The 19,655-nt window shown below is 38.4% G+C and overlaps 1 protein-coding gene across 2 annotated transcripts in view; it reads right to left on the bottom strand.

The window, feature by feature from the left end:
• The window catches only part of LOC126101089 (jmjC domain-containing histone demethylation protein 1), a 122,022-nt gene that overhangs the window by 82,340 nt on the left and 20,027 nt on the right, over window positions 1-19,655 (bottom strand). For both annotated transcript variants that reach the window (XM_049911767.1, XM_049911768.1), the window contains exons 8-10: window positions 18,206-18,403; window positions 11,068-11,343; window positions 5,327-5,488 (exon numbers count right to left, since the gene is read on the bottom strand). In XM_049911767.1, the coding sequence (XP_049767724.1) occupies window positions 5,327-5,488; window positions 11,068-11,343; window positions 18,206-18,403 (636 nt within the window). The remainder of the gene's footprint in view (window positions 1-5,326; window positions 5,489-11,067; window positions 11,344-18,205; window positions 18,404-19,655) is intronic.

Genomic DNA, 19,655 nt, shown 5'->3' with positions numbered 1-19,655 from the left:
GCCATGGCGGCAAGAAGAGCAAGGAACGTCTTACCGTTTTGTTGTGTACAAACGCTGATGCCAGTGAAAAACTAAACCCTTTGGTTATCGGCAAGCCAAAAAATCCGATGTGCTTCAAAAACATTTCCACGTTTCCATGCAAATATACAAACAATGCCAAGGCATGGAAGACGAGTGAAATATTTTTACGTTTTCTAAGAGAATTTGACACCAAAATGGGGAGTGCTGCAAGAAAAGTGCTGTTGTTTGTGGATAGATGTGCGGCACATACACCAGACGTACCCTTTCTGAGAAATGTTAAAGTAGTTTTCCTGTCACCCAACTGCACCAGCCGTCTGCAACCTTTGGACTTGAGCATAATACACGCCCTTAAGGTTAAATATAGGACAGCCCTTGTAAAAAAGGCCTTGAATTTGATGGACCAAAGAAAACTGGGAAGCCAGCAAAGCTCACAACTGAAACTGAACATTTTACAGGCAATAAATTTAATTATGTACTCTTGGATGGAAGTAAGTGCTGAAACTATTAAAAACTATTTCACAAAAGCGGGATTCTGTGTGAATGAGATGGCAGCTCCTGTGAAAGAAGTTGCAAGTGATTTGCAAGAGTTTCACCAATTAATAGGCAGTGATTCTGTCACTTTTGAGGACTTTGTGGCTGTGGATGACAACGTGGCAACCACAGGAGTACAAAGTATTGAGGAGCTGACTGCAGAGAGAAGTTTGGAGAGTAATAGTGGTAGTGAAAGTGACAGTGACAAGGAAGATGACCCTGTGCCCTCATATACTAAGGCAGCTGAAGCCTTTGAAACATTCAGAAGATACATGATGGCCCATAGACTTGAGGACAGAACAGTAGTTCAACTTGCTCATTTGGAGCAAGAAATGATTGCCATAGTGTCTAGGAGAAACAGAAAACAAGCAAGCCTGCTTGAATATTTTAAAAAATTATAGGTATGTTATTTTCAGATTGCTTAGGTTCCTAGAGTTTTGTGCAAATTTAAGTTCCATTTGATAATTTAATTATTGAAGTAATTTTTTTGTAACTAATTCTTTTTTAATCTGTGCCATTTACTGTGTTTTTATGTAATATGTTCAGTATATCATAAACAAAATTTGGCTCATATTCTATAATTGGGTCAACTGAAGAGTGGGATACCACTTGTCAGCTTTGGAGAATGATGTCAATCTTAAGAATCTGTTATAACTTCTTACTGTACAAACTGATCCATTTACTTTCACCCATCCACCGATCGAGCCCCATGTTTTAATTAAAAAAGCTAATCAGTTGATACACTGATCATTTGCAATGAATATCATATGTTGTGAAAATTTAAAATGTCATCTATGGCACCATTTGTCAAAGCTGATTAGTGGTATCCTGATCTTCAGTAATGCCCTATAATTATTATTTGGAAGTCTTCCTCTTTTCCTCTATACAGTGTTCAGAATTTGTGGTCCCTTGAAAAACGTTATATAGAGGTTTCACTGTATATCAATCCGTTAACTTGAATAGTATCAGTAACAACAATTATCTACAAGACTGTCTTGCAGAAGCTTCACTAAATGAATTCAAGAGACTTCTACACAGTTAAAAGGTTATTTATGACTGAAAAAGTTGTGGGATTAGGCAATCAGATTCTGAATGTGCAAAGAACATTCTATGAGAACTATAACATTTACAAACAACCAACTACACTGAAATCCCACATACATTTTTCAAGTGACACTACGAAAACGATGCAAAATGCGGGAAAATGTATAATGTGGAAAATAACTTTTTAAGGGGTAAAAGTTACATATAGGATGCCCCTTGCATTTTCACACTTTTTGTACATTTAATGTACATAATAAGCATCAAAATACTTACAAAATACTAATCAGGGACTTATTTATTATCGGAAAAATGTTATCTGAATTTTTTATGCATTTAGCCACTAGTGTAACTGGAACTGCTAATTGCCTAGAAAGTAGAAACACTTTGACTTACTTTTATACCTCATAATCAATGTATTCGAAATGCCTTCAAGTGTCATTCATGATTTAAATAATGAAACACTGCAGTAGTTATGTATTTTTTTAATGCTTGGCGTGACATGTTTCCAATGTCAAGTGCAAATATTTACATAATTATTTTGTGTGGAGTCTGCATATGTGTTGTTCTGTGTCTCTTGTGCTGCAGTCATCTTTGGGGCTATAAGGTACTGTGCCTCCTCAGTTATGCAGAAAACCACACACACGCAAACTATCACTTGTGTCATTTGTTTGTGAAACATAAACAAAAAATACTTACGAAAATATTTGCACCTGACGAGAAAAATAAATTTTCAAAACATGTCTTGCTAACCATAGTAAAATACATAAATGGTGCTGTGTTTAAACCAAAAATATCTGAGCAACACAGAGAAAGCAAAAGTGTCTATCATCACTCCAAATGGCCAAACAATGAGACACATGAAATATGCAGTCGAGTAATAAAAAGGTACCACGTCACAAAAGTCACAACAATCGTGAAGCTCCACATATGCTGCACAGACAGTTTAAAAACCATTACGATTGATCACGATACCTGTTTTCAAACTAAAGAGTTTAGAATTTAGCCTCCTTGATTTGAATGAACCTATACTCCATTCATCATAAGACTAAACGCCATGTAAACATTACACTATGTATTATTCTGCATTTGCTGGAACCTCATAGGATTTTGTTTCACGTGGAATGGAAGCCAAGCTGTCTCGAGTAGTCAAGTATGATAAGGACGATAAGTTTTATGCTGTGCATTATGTGTACATCGGCTCAGCGATGATATGGGGTAACAGCTTTACCAGTGCATTTAACTTGGACAGCGCTGGCCAGGCAAGTGATACAACTAACCTGCAGTGATGTCAACAGCTGCAGTAAAGATGTAAAAAGAGATGAACAGAAAAACAATATAGCTTTGAATGTCATTAAATTTTTAAACAGAAGAAAATAATATATGGCAAAACTCAGGCGATACGTTTCTTAGATGACCAGACAGAAAACACAACATGCACTCGATCTTAGCTAACATAGTACTGTAATTAAAAACACGAGTGATGAAAATTCCCGAAATTAACAAGGGTAATTATTCTGCATCAGCTACACGTGGCATAAAAGTGCACCACTGATTTCCCATGTAGTTAAATATTGAAGTCACTGAAGGTGTTACAGTCAGCTATCTGGTAATCTCTGAACTCCTTCCCTATCACATCAGACTGCGAGGAATATGGTACATTCCAGTATTGCTAAGTTAATAATGAGGTGATCAGCAACAGAAACCCAAGCACCAAAAAATTCACATTTCCTCCTCCTATTTTATGACGTACTGTTCTGCATTTCGCAATCATTTGGCAGAAGCAAATCTTCGTGCATTAGTTGCAGTACATTGCAGCTTAAATGTCTTGTTATTTCTCACAACAAATTTATTAATTTGGCTCCAGATCAATTCTGTTGGATTCAGGTTGCAGTGTTACAGTGACAACTGTAAATATGCAGCATTTGTACAGTGTGTTCGCCACTGCGAAAATTGTTTGCCACGTTTCTATGATGGGTATCATTCGGGATCGTGTGAAACCACATCTCCTCTACAAAATAATCAGCTTATACAAATAAATAGTATTTGTTTTTTCCATTTTCTCTAAACAATTTAACTGTGTTATATTTTCTTAACTTCAACAATCTTTAACAATCTTTTATAAAATATCAGTAATTAATAATGTACATTTGCAACGGCAACCAGAATTTTGTGCGCAATATGTAATTAGAAACTAGACGATGTGCATTTTTCTTGAAAAATGATGGTTAAATATGAGTTAATTAACATATATTTGATGAATTTCATATTTTAGTGATTTATGTATTCAAAATGAAACAATACTTGTTAACTGCAACAAGTTTCGAACTGCCACCCGCTAGGGTACGTGATTATCATACCTAGACGCTACTGTTTACACCGTACACATAACAAACACATTTTTCTTATATTTAGTACATAGTGTTTCTCAAAAAAAATGAAAGCTGATTTTTCTCCGTAATCTTATGAAAAACATTAAGTAAAAACTTGTTTCTTGCCATTAACAGTGTTCTGCATGCATTTCACCATGAAACAGAAAGCAGTGTCATCCACTTTCACAGAATATGAGAACGGCGAGACAATCTGAGCACAAGTAGCGTTTACAGAGACTGTGACTGTACACGATTTTTGAAATAAGAATTAGGTAACTCAAGTAAGATTAAGAAAAACATTGATGGCTGTTAATACATCAGAATGTCTTAAAAGGTTCTTTTGCAGTGACACAGTAATAAGATATCTAACACATAAACTGGGCCTACATCTAAGAGCGTAACGGCACCAATGTACGACAGCTATGGCTGCTGACCAATCATGACATTTGTGTTTGTTTGCATAAGGTTTATTCTTATGATGAATGAAGTATAGTTACACCTATCAGCCAAAACGTCAAGTAGAAATTCATACCAACAAGAGATAAAACGTGTATTGTTCCTACTTTTAGCAATTCGGGTCTGCTGAGCAGTGTCCTGTTGTCAGAAAACACCATATAATGTTTGTAAACATATGGAAAGGCCAACACCATGTCAGCATCATTTTAAGTCAATTACTCCACGAACTCTTTTTCATTAAGTGAAAATCACGGGAAAATTATAAATATGTTAACACAAAATCTGGTGTGAATTAACATAGTGAAAATAGACAATTTGATGGGAGCGATAAAAAATGTCGTAAATGGTGGAGAAAGTTAATTCCAGGAACTTAAGAGTGGGGTTATACTGTATTTGGAAAAAAAAGAGAGAGCATAAGCCGTCAATGTACACAATGTTGCTATGCAAAACATAAAACGAAAAATATATATAAAAAAACTGTTTCTCTCAAACAAGTAAGCATCAAATCAGGCTATGACTCCAAGACTTTTATCTTTTTAAAAATGAAAACACAAATATTACAATACCATCAACTAAAAAACTTGTGTGTCACACAGTAAAACGGTTTACTTAAGTAATTATCTACACAAGTGAACTAAGCAAACATATTTCATATAAGCAAACCTATTTCGTAGAGAGAGAGAGAGAAGAATGTGTGTGCGCGCATGTACGTGTGCACACAGTTTCAGAATACAGGTGATGTTACAAATAATAACAGCAGTATAATTAGTCAAATACATAGAATCCAATGTTAAAACAGCCCATCGAAAAGGTAAGGTTTAAATGTGATACATATGAAGTGATAAAACTTAAAAAAAGGATTGCTTTCAAAGTAATATTGCAAGAAATACAAATGTGTTACATACTGTCTTTGCTATACAGTCGGGGTGAATGATCTCGTAGCAGATGCAGCATTCCATGAGTGAACTGGGTGCTTCACGATTTGTCTTCGGAATAGGAAGAACAGGTGCTTGGCCCCATCCATCCAGTGCACACATGACACATGCAGCCGTAACGGGCAACATAGGCTGTTGAAGAAAACAGTACTTATGAAACAGGCACACACATTATGCTCTATGTTATTTCTATTTAGTGTTAGCTATGCATAATCTTCTCCCACATGAATGACATAATGAACGAGAGGAAACTGTTTATTCTGATGTCTATAATCAATGTGCACAACACATAGGTGAAAAAAACTATCACAGCACTGTATCTTTATTAATTAGGAAGATAAAATATCCTATATGTAAATTAAAGGCTGCTCACTGCTGTCAGCTGCAACAGGCCATTAAGCAGAATCGGTGACAAGTGAAAGTGTGTGCCGGACCACGATTCGAACTCGGGATCTCCTGCTTACTAGACAGGTGTGGTAACCACTGCGCCATCCGCGACACAGCATTATCGCTGCTGCACGAACTATATCGGCACGCCTCAAGGCCAATCCACATTCCCACTGAGTGCCATCTATCCGCAATCCTTGTCCACTATAATCCTGTTCACTACTCTTAAGATTCCTGCAGGAGGTCAGATGTATCTGTTGATTCGCACGTGAAGAACGGCGATCCATTGCCCAGCTAGGCTTATCAATTCTATGAATGCACGGTGTCCATTCTTTTGGACAGAAACTGCACATTCATATAAAAATATACTGTTGACAAAATTTAATTCAGTCTATGGATTAGAGAAAAAGAATGATGGAAGACTGTAGGTTTCAACGTTATGTTTACAAGGTCATAACAGCCAGAGCACAAGCTTACATTGGGCAAGGATGGGTAAGCAAACTGGCTGTACCCTTTTCACAGGACGCAATCTGAAATTCACCTTAGGTAAACAACACAAAACATAAATCCAAATGGTGGGATGGGGATCTGAACATCACTCCCCCTGAATACGAGACCAGTTCTTAATGGTTAGACCACCACCTCACTCGGAACAACTGGAAGAGAATTACACAGTTTACTAAACCTCAAAAATATTCTACTGTTTTTAGTGGACAGAGTAGGGCCAGTAATCTAGTCTGCCATTGCCAGTAAATATTAGTTACCAGCTAAATACATGTATCTTGAAATATTTTATTAGAGCTCTTGTCTTATGATAGGACTGACTTAAATTATTATACACTATGTAATCAAAAATACCCGGACACCCCCCAAAACATACATTTTTCATATTGGATGCATTGTGCTGCCACCTACTGCCAGGTACTCCGTATCAGTGACCTCAGCAGTCAATAGACATATCAGAGAGCAGTATGGGGCACTTCTTGGAACTCACAGACTTCGAACATGGTCAGGTGATTGGGTGTCACTTGTGTCATTACGTCTGTATGCGAGATTTCCACTCTCCTAAACATCCCTGGGTCCACTGTTTCTAATGTGACAATGAAATGGAAATGTGAAGGGACATGTACAGCACAAAAGTGTACAGGCCGACCTCACCTGCTGACCGGCAGAGACCATCGACAGTTGAAGAGTCGTAATGTGTAATAGACAGACATCTATTCAAGCCATCACACAGGAATTCCAAACTGCATCAGGAACCACTGCAAGTATTATGACAATTAGGCAGGAGGTGAGAAAATTTGGATTTCATGGTCGATTGACTGCTCATAAGCCGCACATCATGCCGGTAGATGCCAAACAACGTATCGTTTGGTGTAAGGAACATAAACATTGGACGATTGAACAGTGGTAAAAGGTCGTGTGGAGTGACGAATCACGGTACACAATATGGCGATCCAATGGCAGGGTGTGGGTATAGTGAATGCCCGGTGAACGTCATCTGCCAGCATGTGTAGTCCCAACAGCAAAATTTGGAGGCGGTATTGTTATGGTGTGGTCGTGGTTTTCATGGAGGAGGCTTGCACCCCTTGTTGTCGTGCATGGCATTATCACAGCACAGGCCTACGTTGATGTTTTAAGCTCCTCCTTGCTTCCCACTGTTTAAGAGCAATTCGGGGATGGCGATTGCATCCCTCTAATGAACTGGTCTGGACAGAGTCCTGACCTGAATCCTACAGAACACCTCTGGGATGTTTAGCAAACGCCGACTTCATGCCAGGCCTCACCAACCGACACTAATACCTCTCCTCAGAGCAGCACTTCATGAAGAATGGGCTGCCATTCCGCAAGAAACCTACCAGCACCCGATTGAACGTATGCCTGCGAGAGTGGAAGCTGTGATCAAGGTTAAGGGTGGGCCAACACCATATTGAATTCCAGCATTACCGATGCAGGGTGCCACGAACTTTTAAGTCATTTTCAGCCAAGTGTCCAGATACTTTTGATCACATAGTGTATCTCCATCAAAGAGTTGGGTGCACTGAGTACTTGGAATGCCTGCTTCACAGCGTAGCAAGAATGGAATCTTTCTTTTGCCATGCACTGAATGAAACACTGATATTGTATGTGAGAAAAAAACCAATTCTAACTAGCTGCTCCGCAGGTTCAGTTAGGGCTATTTTAGTTTCTTAGTGCTATTTCATGAGTGTATCTTTCTGCTAACATAGAATGGAACTGCTGTAGAAGGTAAAATACACTGACCAGCATGAAAAACTAAACACTTCAATTTCTAACAAAACTTGAAATTTATTTTACATTTATGACACTAATGCACTATACGATGATGGAACATTGGGTACGGTCCCATCTAGAGTGTCAAACAATTAAAAGAGAACAACAATTATAAAAAAAATTAGCAAATTAAGCCAGAGATGCACACTTCACAGAAATTTGGAATAAGCTCATAAAGATAATGCATGACTGTTTTAATGTTATACACTTCACAGATCTTGGAGGCTATCTCTGAGACCTCTGTTAGCTCCTAAGCATGTATTGCCACCTGTTGCACCAATGACGGCATTCAACCTATCAGGCATGCTCCTGATTAATGTGGTAGTGTCCTGTTGATTAATCATAACCCATTCTTCCAGCAGAGTGTTCTGTAGGTCCTGTAGGATCTCTCGACGGGCTCTTCTCCCCAGCCAGTCCCAAACATGCTCAATAGGATTCAAATAAGGGCTTCGAGCAGGCCAGTCCACAGCATGAATCCCTATTTCATCTGAGAACTCTTGCACAACTCTCGCAACACGTGGTTGTTTATTACTGTAAAATCATCACCAATAAATGGAGTGAAAGGCCCAACACACTCCAGAAGTATTTCCTCCACATACAATGTACATTAAGGCTCCGATGATCCACGAAGACCAAATCCATTGTTGCAGCTGTACTGATTCCTGCCCACACAATCACAGAACCACCATGGAAAGGTGTTCTGGATGAGAATGTGCAAGGGAAATACCTTTTCCCTGGCGTTCTCCAGACCCTCTGTCTTCCGGCAGGTGATCGGAGGCCAAATTGTGACTCATCGGTGAACAACACTTGATCCCAATGTTGCACTGTCCAGCCAAGACGTTCCCTTGTGAAACATAGTCAAGCTGTGCAACACTCTCGAAAGTTCCGGACCCGTAGCAGGTCTCCTGGACTGACAATAGCTTCTTCCAGTCTTTTTTGAATGGTTATCTCACTAACATCAACCCCTGGATCTGGTGGAGTTGATTTCATGCTTCAATAGCAGTGGTGTGATGGGTGCGAAGAACTTGAAGTTGTGAGAAGCAGTCATCTATCTCCGATGTTGCTCTTCTTGGGTCTGTTTCTGGTCTCCTAGCAAAGCCTCCAGTTTCCTGGTTCTGGAAATCGTGAAGGTCTAGCTGTCAACATTCTGCAACGTAATGCACAATGCAACCATCTTCCACCAAAGCAACAGCTTTCACGGCTTGTTCCGGGCTTAACAGCATGTTTACTCCAGAAAGCTTATTATGACAATCAGAGAAAGATCCTACAAACACGTGTGATTCTAAGGGGAACATTTCAGTGCTACAAAAGTGGGAAAACATTCAGTGATGTGTTTCCCAGGTTGTGGGGGAAACAACAATTGAGGCTAGTACAATAAATAATCAAAACTTCTTTCGTTTGTTCACAAAGCAACGTCAATAACATGTCCTGTATCAAAAAATTGTTGTAGTGCTTCACTTTGATTAAATAGATAATTACACGATGATTACATATCATGTATTGGATGTTGCGGTTTTTGTGTTGGTCAGTGTAGTTACCAATTAAAACATGTTTTCTCTCCTTTAATTGATGGACACACTAAAACACACTTTTCTCTCTTTTGCACTTTCCAATGGACTTACGAAATTTGTGTAGTAATTTATGGCTTCACGGACAGTCTGGAGCACATGGTGGCTCACCACTGACTTCTAATGTTGAACTGTTAAGGTGCATAACACAGTGGAGAGAGGCTGGACATGAAGCGAGTTGTGAATGCAAGCATTGGTGGTTGTTGACACTGGTGTCATCATCCTTGTTGTCGCACAGCTGAGAACTTGAGCAATTCTACTGAACCGCAAGACAGATGTTGTTGAACTTTAAGCTTTCTACCTACTGATGAAAGTAATCAGTTTGCTTAACAATTTCTACCACTTCTCTATACAACCTGTAGCAGAACCAATTGTGGGTGGCAGAACTTGCATTTTCTCAAATAAAATCTTGTCTTCCTGGTTGCAAAGTGCATTACACTACAGTTGATTAACCAGTTTCTCCTCAACAACAATTGCCTTTGTGCTCCTCTAGACACTATTCCACCTTTCACATTGTGATACACTTGTACACCCATCCACAACTACATCGTACCTAGCTGAGTAGACAGTCATGAATCTTCTTTGTAGGTTTTATATATTACACTAATGTTCTGTTTCTCGAAGAAGGTGTCCTCCACAGATGGGGATAAAGTGTTGGGTTTTCTACCAGATCTCAAAAGACCACAGCATAATAGCCCAGGGGAATTTTAGCAATTTTAACTTTGCCATGCTGAAATTCTGTATCTTCTGTATAACAGAACTGTTCACTCAGTGTGGGAATGTGGCTAAATGGCTGCAAGCAATTCTACACCTAATACAGTTATTTCAAAATTTAGAGCATCTAGAGCAAAAGTACTAGCAGTACAAATTGTTCAAAGAGAGTGACCATTGCTAAAATTTAATGTTCAATGACTGTAAATACTACTTGGAGGGCGAAACCACGGTAGTATCATTATACATCACTTACACAATTTTTTTATCCATGAACATTGTTTCATTAAGTACAAAAGGCAGAAAATATATAATTATGTTAATGCAAAAGCACGTGCAAATTAACATTGTTAACATAGGAAATCTGAAGGATACAATTAAAATATGTTGTAAATGGTGAAAAAAGTTAATTCCAGGAATGTAAAAGTGGAATTATAATGTATTACTGCTAAACAACTTAAAAGTAACCCTTATCTTTGAAACAACAATGTTCAGGAATGTGTTGATCCCAAATTTAGAGAGGGTCTAAGGACAATTAGTGCAGCTCTTAAAATGCGATGCCGACACAGGAAGCAAAAAGGTGGCTGGAGATATTTTGTCCTTATCGACAGTACAGTGAACTACAAACAACATCTTTGCATTTTATTATCTCAATAGTTCCTGACGTGGGAGTGCCAGTAACAAATAAATAGTAAATAAAATCATTAAAAACATACTTAAAGAGTCTATAGTGCAAACACATGAATGTATCACCTGTAGACATTGCCTCATGATGCAGGTCTGCTTGGCTCTGCCAGGTCCACCAAATTTAACCATATCCAAACAAAATGTACATTCTCCGCAATCAGACCGCTGGCATGCCTCACAACGTTTACACCTTGTTCGCCTTCGTCGGGGTCCACTATTCTGTCCAGCAGCTCCTTTTCCACCCCACGATGCACGACCCAGCTTGTGTTTTGGACCTGGGCCGCCCAAAGATGCACGGTTACCAGAGTTCCGTGCCAGTGGTATTCTCCCAGGTATTCGATCCTGTTAACAAAATTCTTGTGTTACTCAACAATGAAATTACAGAATAATGAATAATATCTTGCACTTTTCAAATGGGATGTGGTTACTTCAGGCTAAGTAGTTATGTGTGGCCAAGGTGTAGTTTTTAGGTAACTTTCTTTTAAGATAGCTCTTACAAATACTTTATGCTTGTGGCAAAAAGTCATCTGTTTATGTTCCAGAAACTTATCTGTTCCCCACAACTAACTCTATGTGTTTCTCCCAACAACACAACTATCACCTAACTACTCAGTCCATACGTCTGAATAAACCAAATGATTGCCAGCTATTTATAAACTTTTGATGGTGTAAATAAAGGATTATTGCAGGTTATAAATGCAAATGAATACTTTCAGAATACTGAGCCACAAATGCTGCCAACTATCTTCAGGAGAAATGTCAGTGCTGTCGCTAGACAAATGTTTTGTTAACTAGTGGTTCCTTCCTCTAGGAGGAGCGGAAACTTACCTTAGGGAGAAAAAGGGACAGGTATACACTAGCGCGCGCACACACACAAACATATCCATCTGCACATACACAGACACAAGCAGACATATGTAAAGGCAAAGAGTTTGGGCAGAGATGTCAGTCAAGGCGGATGTACAGAGGCAAAGATATTGTTGAATGACAGGTGAGGTATGAGCGGTGGCAATTTGAAATTAGCGGATGTTGAGGCCTGGTGGGTAACGGGAAGAGAGGATATATTGAAGGGCAAGTTCCCATCTCCGGAGTTCTGATAGGTTGGTGTTAGTGGGAAGTATCCAGATAACCCAGACGGTGTAACACTGTGCCAAGATGTGCTGGCCGTGCACCAAGGCATGTTTAGCCACAGGGTGATCCTCATTACCAACAAACAACACTTCCTTATACACAAATATTCCGCACGTCCAGGGCCTTGCTGCGATGGAGCACTTCCTTTCATGCCGATCACCTGCCACCCTACCTAAAACCTCGTTCCTCATTATCTTACCCAGCTTCATCCTGACACAACTTCTTCACTTTCGAAGGCCAGACATACCAACAATTAAAGGGAACAGCCATGGGTACCAGGATGGCCCCCTCGTACGCCAACCTATTTATGGGTCGCTTAGAGGAAGCCTTCTTAGTTACCCAAGCCTGCCAACCCAAAGTTTGGTACAGATTTGCCTTGAAAATGGCAGGGTGTGTTGCTGTCAGTATACCGGCAGTTGTCGACAATATCGCTTGGCTGCATCTCATCAGTCAATGAAAGTAGACATACAGAGCGTAGGACATGTGATGTAGTCGGCCTACAGCAACATCACTGTTAAGTAGTGCGAACACACACATAGGAAAACTTAATGGTTTAAATTAATACACACACAGTATAGCTACACGAAAAGCTAAGCTTTCACATATAATATTAGTCTTTTTTAGCGTTTGTTACTTCTTAAGATATATCAAACACAAATGTCCCAGTAAAATATTAAATACCACAGTAAATGGCTGGTCTTCAGGGTGTGAAATTCTCCAAGTGGCTAGTCCTTGAAGTGTTGAATTTTTGAATGAAGTCAAATGCTCTATAATTTAAGAAATTCTTTGCTATCTCCGTCCTACAGCAATTGACACATTTTGGTGTCAGCAGATGCTTCAGTGTGCACAGTGTTCTGTTGTTCTAAGTGGCACATGCCCTTTGCCACTAAAGTTTTATTTTGGCGTCATTAACTTGTTTATATTTCATTGCTGCTGTATTATACTGCAGAAGAGGGCTAAAGTAAAGTTCTTAGTTAAGAGTATCAGAAAACTACAAAAATTTAAATGAAAACTGAAACACTGAAAATTCCTGGAATTTTAAAAATTCCAAGAGTCCCTTGGCATATACATCATGTTCTTTCTCTCCATTTCCTCCTCCTCCACTGATCCATCCACACTCCTCTCACTGCCCCTTCCACCATCTCCGTACTGAAACTGACACTTTACACTAGAACCTCACTTAACATGCGTAACGAGCAAAAAAAATTGTAAAAAGATGACAATGTTTCACATAATGATTGACGATGATTTAGTGAGAGGTCACCAGCAGTTCGCACACTGCAGGGGAAACGTTCAACTGTATCAACACCTTTCGCTGTCGGCAGTGGCATATGAACAATGTATTTAGTACATACTGCAGTCTGGGTTTAATGCTCTTACTGCTACCATCTTAGTGCAACTTGTTATCACACATTTTCCTAAACTTGTGTTCATATAGTGAATTTTTTTGCGTGCAATGTTTAATAACCTTCATAGAAACGTCCCTGAAGATAAATCTGCAAGAAGACAACCATAAAAAAGAAAATGACCTTAAAAATGAAATGTAAAATCAGCAAAAAACACTAATGTGCTGTGAATGTTGCTGATTTAGCATGCAGATAAAATCGTTCGACATCAAATATTTGCACTATCCTCAAGAACAAGGACAAGATTAAGGTGGTAGATGCTTCAATGGGAGCAACAAGATTATCTTGGATGATGTCAAAAGGTTGCTATTTATAAGGATAAATGAAAAGCAATTACAAAGCACCTCTATTAACAACAACATGATTTGTGAGAGGCGAGAATGATTTTCACCAACCTCGTTAAGAAGACGCCAGGATCAGGGGCCAAAGAAGTGTTTAAGGGAAGCTGTGGGTGGTTTGAGAAGTTTAAGAGAAGAACTGGCATCCACAGCATTGTGAGGCTCAACGAAGCAGCCAGCTCAGACACAAAGGCAGCAGAGAACTTCATCAGCAACTTCAAGATACTCTTAGATTCTGAGGGTTATCTGTCACAACAGGTTTTTAATTTTGATGAGACAGGTCTATTCTGGAGAAAGATACCAAAGCATAATTTTGTAACAGCAGAGGAGAATGCATTGCCTGATCACAGGCTAATGAAAGACCGTCCCACAATGTTATTTTGTGGCAATGCAAGTGGCAATTTGAAAATTAAACTGCTGCTTCTTTACCATTCAGAAACTCCACGAGCCTTCAAGAAGAGAATGTGATGTGGAGGTATGACAACAAGGCTTGAGTGACACGCGATCTTTTTTGTGACTGGATCAATGAAGTGTTTGGTCCTTTTGTAAAAAAAATATTTGCTCGAGATTAATCTGCCACGCCATGTCTTGCTTGTTACGGGCAATGCTCCCGCCCATTCTCCCGGCCTACAAGACAATCTCTTTAAGAATTTCAACACATCAAGATTCAATTTATGTCTCCAGCATCACTCCGTTACTCCAGCCTATGGACCAGCAGATTATTTCTAACTTTAAGTAGCTCTACACTGCATCCCTCTTCGAGCACTGGTTTGAGATGACAAGCTACCGAACTCACTCTCAAAGAGTTTTGGAAATATCACTTCAACATTGTCGCCTGCATGAAGATGATCGAAAAGGCGTAGGAAGAGATTACCAAGAGAACAGTCACTTCTGCTTCGAAGAAGCTTTGGTCGGAGTGCGTTGTCAAATGTGACTGAGGCGTTTTAGTCAGTACTTGTGGAGCCTGTAGTCAATGAGAGTATGTGTGGCAAAGAGTATGGGACTAGAAGTGAGTAACAATGATATCAATGAGCTTATGAAAGATCACAGCCAAGAAATGACCGCTGAAGAGCCTAAGTAGTTTAAGTGTGTTTCACACCAGGAAGTTGTGAAGAAGAGGTCAGAGGAGGAGGAGGAGGAGGAGGAGGAGGAGGAGGAGAGGGCAGAAACAGCAAAACAGCAATCTTCTGGCACAATAAGAGAAGTGCTGAAAGCATGGGAATCGATTGTATCGTACACTACTACACTACCACACGCGCTACAGTCACATTTTTGGCAAGTGTTGAAGTGTCGGCAGAAACAAGTGACTATAGATAGCTTCCTAGTAAAAAATAATTAGTTATGTAGTGTGAATAATTGAGTACATAATACTGTAAGTACAATTTTCTTTCAATACATGGCATGAATATGATAGAACTTTTAGTACTTTTTCTGCATGCGATGCATTATTGTACTTTACATTAATTTACACAGGATAAATTGTTTTGCTTAACGAGTGTTTCATACTATGAGTAAAATTCTGGAACAAATCACGCTTTCTATGTGACGTTTTATGGTACTTGATATAAATTTTCTGTTTCCCCCCCCATTCACAGGATGGAATTGACACTCACTGCTACCACGATTGCGATTCAAATCAAGAGGGGCTGTTGACATCATTGCTGAGTGGCGTTGCCTCCTGTCATGTACAAGGCTGTTGCAACATTTCAACGAGGAGTTCTATTTTCAAAGGAAAGTTGCTACTCACCATATAGCGGAGATGCTGAGTCGCCGATAGTAACAACAAAGACTGTCACGAACATAGCTTTCGGCCAGTAAGGCCTTCGTCAGAATTAGATGACACACACACACACACACACACACACACACACACACACACACACACACACACACACACACACACACTCAAGCAAACGCAACTCGCACACATGACGTAAGCCTTACTGGCCGAAAGCTTCATTTGACAGTCTTGTATGGTGAGTGGCAACTTTCCTTTCCACAATAATTTCAATAAAGAAGCTCATCAACACAGTACTCTTGTTACCACACATATTTTAAACTCTGAGTATTGAATATTTGTTAAATACTGTCCTGCAGCATCAATACATTGTAAAACATATTTGTTATATATGTATTCCATCAGAGCTGAAATTCATGCTTTATTACATTATTTTATTTTTTCACTATTACCTTTGAGCATGATTCATTTACAAGCAACATTTGCATAATACTGGGTCTCACAGGCAGCACATTGGAATGAACATTGCATTCACAGTGCCTATTTACAATGCTAAAGTATGTTCTATTGCTTAGTAGCTACGGTTGCCAATGGACAGAAAAATTCTGTTTCAACTCTTAAGTCATCAGACTTCCATAGATTCCTTCAAGCCCACGAAAGTGTAAAGTTACATTGTGTTTATAGTAAATATACATTTGTTGGTTGTTTACTTACATCTTGGGAGTCAAACGTTATTTGCTCACAATGGCATTTTGCCTTGTCATATTTATGATGTATCTAAACAACTGTCTTTTTATTCATCTATTTGTAAGTCAAGTCTGTTATTGAATTTTATTACCTTTGAGGAAAATTAATTCCGATTTATGTAAAATTTAGGCTTGTCTTTCGTTCTGAATTATGTATCCACTGAAGGATCTTGGCCAAGTATTCAACATATTTTTCATTTCTAAGTTTGATTTGTTCATTTAAAAATGTTACTTCATTTTGTCAAATGTGTGTGGATCTACTCAAATGTTCACACAGCTCCCCTTTCCCAATTGACGAAGAACTCAAAGATCACTGCTACGTCTACTGTAGAGTGCCATTCTTCTTTAGGATACATATTGAAAGTGGAGTGGTTGTTTTCACTTTTGTTACGTGTTCTTTGTATCTAATATTAAATTTTCACCCTGCTTATCCATTACACATGACAACTGCTGTAATTAATTTTATACATTGTTGACTTGTAATTTAGAATTATGGCTATTCTGTGCACTTTGTTCAATTATACTACATTTTCTGTGCAATAGTTAATTTTAAGATTGGTATTACAAAATGAGTAACTTAGTTTTTGAGAAGTATTCTCTGGAGACATGGAAAAATATACCACCATAAGAAAGATATGTGGAACACCCATATTAAAGTGCATTTCATAAAATCCTCAAAACAGCTCAGTGTGTTAGGATTTTTCTTCATATTTAATACTGTGCCTAATTATGAAACATCCTGTTTGGTTATCACTGACACTACTGTAGATTATATTTACGTAGAAGACTACAACCAGACCACACTGGTCCTACCTACTTATTAAAGGTACATTCTAATGTTCTCATTCTGCATAATTTGATCTTGGAGTATGACCACCAATTGTTCAAAAGATTGGTTTTGAAATCAAAAAACATAAACAGCAGGCTATTCTTAAATACCACAACAAATCCATATAATTATTCTGGAGGGCCCTGCAAGTTTTTATGCCTTTCTTCTCTCTCCAAATCACCTTTTTGCTGACTTTTTTATTTGCTATTTACATACACTTGTTGAGTGTAAATCAAGCTGATGAAACAAAAACTCTTGAACCTTGTGTGCACTGATAAGTATCTTTCAGCCCACAATGAAACAATTCCTGTTATTTATTTATGCAATCCTCACTTGGCACAATTACTATAATGGTACAATTTTCATTGACCGAAATGGTGCATTCACAAATGTCTATCTTCATCACGTATATCATGCAGTTCACAAACGGCCAATTTCAGGTTATTGCCATCATCAGATCTGTTACAAAGTAAGGTGTATACCTACATGTACAGAATGTTTGCCTTTGACATATTTATCAGACTACTTTTAATGATATGTATGGCAGTCAGCAATGTTATATGTATTCTTAGATTTTCTGTATATTTTGGCCTGAGCCAATTGAAATTATTTTTGTCACTTTAGCGTTTTTTTCTATTTTGTAAGAGATATGATGACAGTAGCATGCAAAAACTGGCCATAGTGAATTGTGTAGTACAGGTGATCAAGATGGACATTTATAAATAAAATACCGGACATTGGAGCAAACTCTTTTACAGACCTTTATGTCATTATCTGGTGAAATGGTTTAAGTAAAGAAAATCATTGAATTACAATCTGAGTGCATATTATTTTAACTCCATACGCAAGTTAATCTGTAGATAAATCAATAATGTATTTATTTTAAATGCAATTGTTTCCAATGCCCAAACATGAGAAGTATAAAATGACACACAGAACCAGAACAAAAGTGAAAGTGAGCCCTAAATTTTCATTCATGATGTTGACAAGTTATAATATTAAGAATCATTACTCACCTTAAAGCTATCATCAGGCCTCTGTAGAATGCACTTTCCAGTAACAGCAGCTTCAGGATTGTCATTCCTATGCCTTTCAACAAGAGTCCTCACATCTTTAATTAATGCAATAGGATCCCTTATCAGTTCAGGCACATTCTTTTTATTCGTAGGTAACGAATGTAGGAACATTACAATTGCCTTCAGACCATGGAGCTCCTAAAAAAATGGAAAATTGCCACAAATTTTCAATCAACACAGCAAAACTCTCGCACATTACAGAGACATAATGCTAATGACAAACGGTGAGACGCTTCAGTAGTTTCTTTCAAATTCTCATCTAAAGCGTGCCTAATTAATTCAGTCATTTATTCCAAATATCCAATGCGGGAAATAATACAAAAATGTTCTTGGTGATATAGGTGACATGAATATTTAGTGCAATCATAGCACTATTATATTATTATATTAGTTTAATCACACTGAGATATGAAGCCACGACATCTTGATGCATCCTGATCAGCGTGTCACAAGAACTTGCAAGAGATGAGACAGCAATTACCAAGTAGGGAGCCTACCAAATCAGTTCACTCTGTTCAACAATGTAATACAAAAGGCAGCAGATAGCAGCACTCAAGTAAACGCCGTACTCCTTTACTTCCTGATTTATTTCTATCCACTTAATAACTGTAACCTGGTGAACAAAACACATTGTTGTGAAATACGAGGACAGGTTCGTAGTTGGATTGATTAATGTTATAGCAGATAGCAGTTCATATTTTTCAGTTTAACAAGAGCAGGGCAAATAATGAAAGAAATGATAAACAACAGAAGAAATCATGTGGTCCACCAAAGACTGAATCCCACACATCTGATTTTGTTGTCCGACATTTAGCCATCAAGCCACACTGCTTTCTAGCAATAATTCAAACGCATCTTGTATATAGCTTCTTCTTTTTTTTAAAAATCAGAGGTTATGGAAAAATTAATCACATACCAACTCGCAGAACAGAATAATTTTAACATTCCTTGAATATCACATACCGTATTTACTCGAATCTAAGCCGCACTTTTTTTCTGGTTTTTGTAATCCAAAAAACTGCCTGCGGCTTAGAATCGAGTGCAAAGCAAGCGGAAGTTCTGAAAAATGTTGGTATGTGCCGCCACAACTAATTTCTGCCGTCGAATATATGTAGCGCTACAAGGGCATGCTTTGAAGGCACAGAGATAAATACTGGCGCCAAAATCTCTGCGTCAGTAAATAAATTTAAAAAAAAGGTGGAAGACGAGCGTTTTTCTCCGCCCCGAGTTTCGACTACTGCATTTTCGTACATTATCCAACGAAGTAAATACAAATTCCGTATTGTTCATCTTCGAATGTAGCAGAATTTCAATGTACTACGAAAATCCGACTGGCAAGACTGTTTGGGATGTTTGTCAATATGGCCAACTCTACGTGTTGAATTTTTTA

This window comes from Schistocerca cancellata, chromosome 9 (assembly GCF_023864275.1).
Source record: "Schistocerca cancellata isolate TAMUIC-IGC-003103 chromosome 9, iqSchCanc2.1, whole genome shotgun sequence".
Taxonomy (NCBI): domain Eukaryota; kingdom Metazoa; phylum Arthropoda; class Insecta; order Orthoptera; family Acrididae; genus Schistocerca; species Schistocerca cancellata.
This window is presented reverse-complemented; position numbering and strand designations above follow the sequence as displayed.